General features: G+C 32.4%; 1 protein-coding gene across 1 annotated transcript; it reads right to left on the reverse strand.

Annotated features, from left to right (window-relative positions):
* Positions 1-5436: 5436 nt before the first annotated feature.
* Positions 5437-6609, reverse strand: TENT5D (terminal nucleotidyltransferase 5D). Its single transcript, XM_033118151.1, has one exon. The coding sequence runs from the start codon at positions 6607-6609 to the stop codon at positions 5437-5439; it is 1173 nt and encodes a 390-aa protein (XP_032974042.1).
* Positions 6610-10199: the final 3590 nt, after the last annotated feature.

Raw genomic sequence — 10199 nt, forward strand, 5'->3', positions numbered from 1 at the left:
AGTTGCCTAGAATTCCAGGGTTCTTAAAGAACTAAAAAAATGAATGTTTGTCTCTAGAATCATGGCCTTTGAATTAAAATGTTAGTGTATTCCAATTAAGAGAACTCTTGAAAAATCAGAGGTCCTAAACTTGGATTCTTCCCAATGCATACATGAAAGCTTTATTCTCTAGAATGGGGCCATCTATGATCACAATTCTATCCAAGTCAATAATTCTGACATTTGCAGACTCTCCCTTCCCTAGGAACTAAACTTGGAACAGTGTTATTTTATCTTCTGGTAATATAAGCCATAATAAATTGCCCCTATACTTCCTTTCTTGCATCTTATCACTGTGAGCACAGAGAGATATCATTTTAGTAAATGAGGAAAAGATGGAAGATAAAGGAGAGTAATTAAAAACTTGCTCTTCAGGAAAATGAATTACATGCTCCCCTTTTTGTAAACTGTCAGGATTACAATTTGTATGTCCCTTCTACAGAGGGACTCTCCTTGACTTAGTAAATGGGCACTGAATTTCATATAAATCTATTGACAGCATATTAAATATACTCCTCTACATTTCTAATCCAGATAACTTCTCTGGCATGGTTTCTGTTTCAATACATATACTATTTACCTACAAGATGATGCCTTTCACTTTAAAGATGTATTTAGGTGCTTTTAACAAAAGTAGATTTTTAACCTTAAAAACTGTTATAATTTACATTTTTTAAAAGTCACTGACATTATCTGAAAGCATTTTACCTGATAATAAATCTGGAGGTGTTGGCAATAAGGCAATGGTTATTTGGAGTTCTCTGCCTAATTGCTTTTTGAAGGCATTTAATCCTAAATATCCCAAAGCTACAGAATTCCCAAAATGATAAAGAAAATGATTTATGTCGATTTTCTTTTGCTCATGGAGGTCATGTGTGAGACTTAAAGAACATTATTTTCAATCTTCTTTATTCAAATATCCACTAATATATGTTTGGGTTGACTAATTTTACTGAGGGAGGTGAACATTTGTTAAAAAAAATAAAACCCACAACTTTTAAAACAGAAATTTTAAATGTCAATGACTATCTAATACCAGTTTTTATTTTAAAGAAACATTTTAGAAGTGATTATTACATGTATACTGTAATTCCGTTTTTTAATTCTGATTTTACAAGTTAAAGATGTAATATTTTTATTATTTTTCCATTTGGGATTGAAGCCAATTCCATATAGAGGTTTTTTTTTTTTATGTTGTCCTCCTATAATAAAAATGAATTTGCTGAGTAAGATATTAGTGTGAACACTCATATCAATCTTTACTGTCATTTTCATTGAGACCAATCTCCCTCACTGATATCTCTAGAGCTGTACAAATGCTAAAACAAGAATTCAGTCTTAAGCTTCTGGATTCTCTAGTTAAGCCAAAGACCCAGTGTGACTTGGTCACACTTTATTTATAATGTGAAGTGGACTACTTGTTAGAATTTTAGAGAATGGTTCAAATTCTACCACCAGTCTAGAATATATAACAAGTGAATTGTTATAAATCACCATGAAACTACTTGAATTTAACAGTCATAAAACCCATCAGTTTGAATTTGGAGCTGCCAGAGAAAATTTTGCAAAGAAGGCCCTCTCAAAATACATCCCATTTACAAAGGCCACTTATACATTTACAAGTGTAATTTCTTGGCCCTGAGGTACTGAAAGGTATTATATATGTGGTACTCTTTTTCTAGGTTAGGGAGTTTTTGTTTTTTTTGAGGGTTAATAAAAAGCACATGTACAAAAATTCATCTATAAATTTTCTGTTGCTCTTTCAAGGACTACAACTAAACAAAAAGGGGTTTCTGTTGTTTCAAAAACGAATACATGTATCACTACCTTAGACACAATTTTGTGAAAAATAATTTCACATTGCCCCATATTAAAGCAAAGCAAACAAAAAGTATAATGTGTTAAGCTGAAAGATCACATGTTACGTGTTAAATTGATTTCCAGATAGCATATACTCTAAATAGTAAGTTTTTTTCAGATCAAACTCACAAAATTCAAGAAAAACTGTTTCCTTAAGAAAGCATTTAAGAGCAATACACTGATGTTCCAACAAATTAGCTGCCTCCAGTTATACGTGCTGAAAAAGTGTTTATATAATAGAGTGGTGGATCAGCAATACAATTTTAACATTATAACATAAAATAAAACCACAAAAAGGACAGAACTAAAAACTGAACCTTATTAAATGTATTTTCTTTATAACGATGAAGCAAATGAACCCCAAAGGTTAGAATGTTGGGTTTTACTCCTTGCCATAATGGTCTTCATAAGAATGTTTACCAAATTGTAATCCTACATATCTCTCAATCCTGTTTTGATGTTAATTTATAGAGTCAATTATTTTTTAAAATCCTCTATAAATGGTACTGCTGTATTCATAGATTAGTATAAATTTGAAAAGCATTACAAACTTTGAAACGCCAAAAATTTTCTCAATTTATAGTTGGATGAATACTTCCAGATAACAGATCCATTGAATGAAAGGAGTTTTAATCATACCTTAGGCATTCTGTATATTGATATCTTTATTAATACCTAAAACCAATTTTCTAAAATGATATAAAAAATGGAATTTGGGCCCAGGATGCTTTCCCAATTTTTTTGAGAAGTTCACAACTGTTCTAGCTCTGATATTTTGTGTTTAATTTAGCTGGAGTATCTCTCATTTTAAACAACCAGTTAACCCATCTCTTCAGTATTTTTGACTAAACTGGACATCAGTCACTATTAGAAGAATATTCCTGAACTTGAAAGTTACAAATACTTTACTAGTATAACTTTGATAATAATGTGTGGGTATCTGAAAAATGCCAGAATAGTTTGGTTTAAAAAATATGTAACTGTAACTAACACCAAATGTGTCCTACTGATATGAATGCTAGAAATATATCAGAAAGTTTTTCTTTTTTGGCTTTGGTTAGGTTTCTGGGGTGGGGGGAACAACTCCTAAAAAAGACTCAGTCTTTGATTTGTATAAAATAAATTAGGAAAAGAAAACAACATTTCTTACTTGTAATGGGATGACATATGCTCTAGAGTTAGATTTTGTAACTAAATTCTATTAACTTCTTTATACCAAGAGGCTAGTACTCACTTTACAGAAAAAAAAATTCCATTTATTATCCTCATGTACAGAATGAGATAATACTGTTTCTCAAGGCAACTAGCCGAATCTTGGAAAGATACTCATACACTATTGATGATCAATATGTTTCTGATTGGGAACAAAGGACAGCCTAGCTTAGTGATGGTATCTATGTAAAAAAAAGCCATGAAAGATAAAGCTATAGCTTTTCCTTTAGTGATACCATTCCCATTCAACAGGTTTAGATTTTCTCTCTTGAGAAAATCTTACATGACAATTCTAATCTTTATTATAATGGAAACACATGCATAAAATGTTAGGAGGAAGCAGGCCATTCTTCTAGCAGGATTTAAAGCTTTAGGAGAATACCACAAGGGATTTGCTTTTTAGGGATGGAGTTCAAAGTTTCAAAGGAAGCTAAATAAGCACATGGGGGATGTTTCCAAAAGCTTCAGAATTATGCTATTCATTGTAAACTACTCTGGAAATACAGAACCTTTAACTGTGACTCATCACTATCATAGTTTTTTATTCTTAAATACTTTTCCTATAGGTTTTGGAATTGTTTTCTTCTTTTTTGGTACTGTTAATATAGCGTATACTCCAGTATTATATTCACTCTCCCAAACTGAAAACTAAAAAGTATACTATTAGGGCAGACAGATCAATCATTTTTAGCCAATACATTACGTCAATAAATTACCGAATTTTCTGTTTAATACAGCATTTATTCTCTATTCGTCTCAAGCAAGGAGGTCAATACATATGTTTTAAAGCCTGTGTTGTGTGCCTGATATATATATATATTTATATTTATGTGTATATATACATATATACACATATTTTTAAATATAAGTCACTAAAAAATACTGACAGCCAGTGGTGCTGTGGCATAAAACATCTCAGAAATATTGGTTATTGAAAATGCCATATTTGGTGTACTTCTTGTGCCCAATACTGTAATACAGACAAGACAGATTAAGCACAGTCTATAAGTGACATATTCTCAGAATATGCCTGCTGGACCATGTTGTGATAGAAAAACTTGGAATGATCAATGAAAACTGAGGTGTAAACTCAAAAAAAAATTAGAAGCAAGTAAAAATATTGAAGTTTTTTGATGGTCTTATCTATGTATATTCAGGACAGCTTCTCTTTTGTCATATCAAATAATATTTGTCATGGATTATATTCTTCATTATGCAAAGAAAATACTGTTTTAATCTCACTGGTAGATTTGATAGCAGCATATTTGATATACTGAGTAGATATTCAGATACCTGATGAGCATATGCAATTGTTGAATAAATTAGTGTTATGCAAAAATTCACGTAGGAGGCACTTGAGTGGCATGTTAGAAACTGATCTTTGGTAAGAGAAAAATGAAAAAAAGAATACTTCATTTAGTTATATTGAAAATATTTTCACTTACTAGCACTGAATGTCTCCAGATATATTAAGATGCTGGTCAAGTAGGTCATAAAAATGAAAAATGTCATGGAAAAAAACTTCTACTTGTTTTTTTTGCTATTTGCCATTTAAAGTCTCTTTTTAAGAGTTGATGACAAACTTTCACAGAGTTGGTCATTTTCATTCTTTTCAACTTATTTGGGGGGAAAAAGGAAAAAAAAAACAGTAACAACAACAACCCTGTATAACTGGTCACAGTATTGGTTGTGCAGCTGGATGGTATTATTCTTCACATCCACAAATTTCCAGAACCAGTTTTTTTCAGTGTTCCTTCAAACTATGGTAGGATTTCTTTTATCTAACCCAATTTAATTGAGAAACAAAATAAATGCTTGCAAAGTCCAGGGTTTTAATGTCTTTTCATCTGTTGTCTTTGAAGTTAGGCCTTTCTGTTAAGTATTGAAAAATCATTGATGGTAACATTCACTAGAAAAAAATGAAGTGAACGTAACAAAGGAATTGATTGAATACAAAAGTGCTGGCACTTGTCTTTACCTCTGGATTTTAAAACACGAGTCTATTCTTTCATATTAATCAAAGATTCAGGCATCTCTAATGTATTTGTCACAGCAAATTTGAAAGTCATAAATAGTAAGATTTGAAAATCATTTTAAGTAGTCCACCACATTAAAAAGTTATTACAGCTAATCAATAATATTTGAAAATTATCTGAAGTGGTCAGTTCACAGATGGTATTGTATTTATTATGATATTTAAACTATAATAGATGAAAATAGTTGGTAACTGTATAAAAATAAAAATAGGTCTTAAATTTTATGTAATTTGGAAACTTGCTTTTAAGAGGTGTTCAATTAAAGCACATTCTGTGGTTTGTGTGTTTTTTAAACCATACCATTTGGTGTATAAAAGTGCAGTGGGTGGTATGGCTGAAAGAAAATAGGTGGTGGCCCAGATGTTACATAATAAGAAGGGTACCCTCCCTCAAAAGCGAAGTATGGAGCAGGCTGATAAAAGCAAGTTACATTGTCTGTACTGGGTAGGATATTCTGTTCTCCAAGTACTTTTAAAGCCATAAAAGTGATCATATTGAGTGTTTGTCTTCTTTCATGATGCATGAGGCAAACTGTGCTTTCATTCACAACTCCACGCAAGGTCATAAGGTACTCATATTTGCTCTTTTCTTCACCTATGAAATGGTTGCGGAGGTATGATTCAATCTTCTTTTTCTGTTCTGCTACATCAGGAAAATCAATGAAGAATCTAGAACACATATAACGTTCTAGGATCTTGATTTCTGCTTCACGAGCTGGCTTAAAGTCACGAACCAGCAAGTTGCTGTACTTCAGAAGGCCACCACCTCTAATCTCTTCAGGTTTTCTGGTAGATATAAGCTTGTATTGCAAATGGGTCATTGCTTCTTTGAAGTCTCCATACATGCTTTCAGCTACCACAATAGGATAAGATTCTTGGGTTAGCTTAGCATTTTTGTCACTGTAGAAGTCTAACATGGGATCCAAAAGAATTTGAAAGGAGTCAACACTAAATTCAAATTGTCGTCTGAGTGAATTCACAAATTTTAGCTCTACATTCTTCCCAGTGTTATTTGAAAGAGAGATGAGACTCCAACGATCATGCTTATTGCAAATTTTGACCATCTTCTGAACATAAGCGTCTTTCATAGTCTTTAGGGTGATTTTTTCCTTTTTTACACCTTTTGGTAAAAAGTCAAGTAGACAACCTAGAACCGTATCTTTAACAACTTGAAATTCTTGGTCACTTGGTAGTTCAACACCAAAAATAACATCCAGATCCTTATAGGTGATTCCATTGTGGCTTGCAAGTATGTAACTCGCTGTGGAACCGTTCAGCCGGGTATCTTTAACAACAATTCCTTGCTCTATCAGTTGATCTTTTACAACATGAATTATATATTTTGGTTTTACCTCCAATGTGGGGAAATTCCCCCTTCCATGAATTGGAATTACTTCATCTAACACTTGGTCAAGTGTTATAACTTGATCCCAAGTGAGATTGCTGAATCCTATTTCAGACATTGTGAAGTCAGGAGGTCAACTAGAAAACAAGCAAAATATTGAGAGGAAATGTTAGCATCTTGAAATCAGTGTTATACCTAAAGCATATGAGAAAGTTAAAAATAGACTTACCCACTACATAAAACAAACTAATACTAGGAAGTAAATGATCAATGTATCTGATTGTGGTTAAATCTATAAGTGAAATAAAGTCACTATGATTATGTCAAAATTGTTAGATCCATTGGTGCATGCAAACAGCCATTCTCAGGGATTTGTTAGAATTCTAATTAGTTTTTATATAAAATGGTGGACTTTCTCAATCTTTATTCATATAAATACTATGATGGTTGTATTTGTTTTGTGTTATAAATTTTGTTCATGAGATAATCATAATATATCATTGAGGTTAACTGTCATGAATTTAAAGTGAGATCAGATAGAATGTCTGTGTGTTAGACCCAACTGACTGAATGGCATAACGATGGGATAGTGTTTAAAAGCAATATATAACATCTTTAATCCAAAAGCATCAGATCATTCATCATATATATATATATATATATATATATGCATATTTCAGCTTCATATAACTGTTCTCATTTAAAAAACATATTATTGAAGTCCATGATTACAGTATGAATTCCTTAAATTGCCTGAGGATAAGTATAGTACCTAATTTATCACCTCTTTCACGTTCCCAGTAACGCTTTAAAAACAGTTTATCAAAGGAAATAATGAATGTCACTTTAAAGTGAAACAACAAATGAGACTACTAAATTTGTCTACAAAATAAGAGTAGAAATATACAAAAGCATAAGATTCCTGAGCTTTAAAAAAAGTCTTCTGCAGGTATGTATTATGATATGCTCAGAAAATTTTATAAGTTGGGAGTGTTAGAAAATTAAATTAAATTATAGACACTATAAATAAAATTAAATATAATCATACCATTCTGCAATTAGGTACGATTACAGTTATTATACAGATCTCCAAATACTCTATTAAGCTATTTAAGCAAATAAATCTAGGAAGGTAAATAAAGTTCATTATGGGCATAGCTTTGAGTTTAAACACTTTCCTGAATTCCAGAAATAAAAATTACATGAAGATTAAGACAGTTTTGTATAGACAATATTTATATTTTGCCTATCTAGAGAGCTATTATATCAGAATCTGAATATTTAGAATTTAGTAATGTACAAGGTGTGACCAAAAATGTGGTGAATGTTTAAATTAAAAATATATATATCACAGTAAAAAGACATATTGCCATTAATCCCTCTCGCTTCAAACACACTGATCCCATGGTTCTTGTCACTTTCTGAAGCAGTTCTGGAAGCCCTCTTTTGTGAGTGTCTTTAGTTGCGCTGCCATGGCTGCCTTGATGTCTGGAATTGATTCAAAACATTTACCTTTCATGGCTATTTTGACTTTGGGGAAGATCCAGAAGTTGCACGGTGCCAGATCTGGTGAGTAAGGTGGATGAAGACACACTGTAATGTTTCTATTTGACAGAAATTGCCATACCAGAAGTGATGTGTGACATGGAGTCTTTCTGTTGTGATCAGCAAATATGGTGAATGCTGCTGCCAAGTGCCATCCAATGAAAAGTCAAGGATCTTCAAAACGGGAAGCGGTGTGTTGAACCTTAGTAACAATGTGTGACAAGTTTCAAATTGTGTGGTGCAGTCGGGTGTGAGCTACGGTTGAGAGAAGGTGTGTTTTAAAGTGTCCTGTAAATCATCCTCCATCATGATAACGCTCCATGTTCTGGTATATGGCAATTTCTGTCAAATAAAAACATTACGGTATGTCCTCATCCACCTTTTTCACCAAATCTGGCACCATGTGACTTCTGGCTCTTCCCCAAAGTCAAAATGATGCAGGACGTTGAGGAAGCCACGGCAGAGCAACTAAAGACACTATGAAAGAAGATTTCCAGAACTGCTTCAGAAAATGCCAAGAATGATGGGATAAGTGTGTTTGAAGCGAAGGGGAGTATTTTGGGAAGGAGGGATTAATGGTGATGTGTCTTTTACCATAATATTTTGTTATTTAAATATTCACCATATTGTTTGATCACACCTCACGTATTTCCCTAGTAAAACTAGAGCAAAATAGAATCATCTTATTTGACATCTGTATAACCAACTTTCTCAGTTCAAGCATTTTGCAAAAGGCCAATTAACCAATGGCAGATCTGTGTCAGTGAGAAGATCAGACTAAGCCTATTTGTTTCTTTATATGAAATCCCCATATTATGAATAAAAGAGTATTTATTTTTACTATGTGATAAAATGGCCCACATAATGTGTTGTTTGTTACTTTAAGCCACATTAATTACTAATATTCATACAGTTTCATCAGCTATGTGAACATCTAAATCAATACTTAAAGATGAATGGGCCAAATTGAATTGACTATACATCAGAATGTTGGATTCTGGTCATTCATCCATCAAATGAAATGATCTGTTGTGTCTTTAGGACATTTGAAAGAGCAAGATGCTACATGAAGGAAAGAATATGGAGTGAGAATTGGCATAGCTATTTTCTAATTTATTTTCCTGGAATTATCACTGAATTGTTTGAAGCTAACAAAGTTTGTTATCCTCAAATTCTCAATCTGGAAAAGTAATAATTCATAATATTGGCTGGCTGTATGTAAAGGCTTTAGGAATATCAATCATTTACCTAATAAATATTTTAGAACTATCACATGTAAGCTACACAATTTTAAGTGATACAGAAAAAGTTCCCAAATTCCTTTTTAATACACAAATTTATTTTGCAAATGGCAATTTTCCTTTCCTTAATGGCAAATGTCATTTGTCAACATTAGTTAAATTTAAAAATCCAATGGCCTTACCCCACACCCATAATCCCCATGTAAATCTATATTTTTAATCACCAATGCTCTGAAAATAAAGGAGATTATTTACATTGGTATACTGACATTACTGAAATACCAAATTCTTTTCCATACAGAAGTTTCCAGGATCTTCATATTCCAATAAAAACATCGAAAGATATCATCAGTAAGTTAACTATCTAATTGCCAGCATGCAGGAATCCTTGATCAAAAGGCAACCTATGTGTCCATCAATAGACAACTGGATAAAGGAGAAGTGGTACATATATATACAATAGAATATTACTTGGTTATAAAAAAAGAAATGAAATCTTACCATTTGCAACAACATTGATGGACCTAGAGGGTATTACACTAAGTGAAATAAGTCAGACAGAGAAAGACAAATACCATATGATCTCACTTATATGTGGAAATCTAAAGAACAAAGTAAATGAACAAACAAAACAGAAACAGACTCATAGATACCGAGGAAAAAATTGATGGCTGCCAGATGGGAGGAGGGTTGGGGGGCTAGGTGAAAAAGGTGAAGGGATTAAGAAATACAAACTGGTAGTTACAAAATAGTCATGGGGATGTAAAGTACAGCACAGGGAAAATAGTCAATAATATTGTAATAACTATATATGGTTCCAGGTGAGTACTAGGCTAATTGTGGAGGGATTGCTTCGTAAATTATAAAAATGTCTAACAACTATACATCTGAAAATAATGTAATAATATTGAATGTCAACTGT

This window comes from Rhinolophus ferrumequinum, chromosome X (genome assembly GCF_004115265.2).
Source record: "Rhinolophus ferrumequinum isolate MPI-CBG mRhiFer1 chromosome X, mRhiFer1_v1.p, whole genome shotgun sequence".
Lineage (NCBI taxonomy): Eukaryota > Metazoa > Chordata > Mammalia > Chiroptera > Rhinolophidae > Rhinolophus > Rhinolophus ferrumequinum.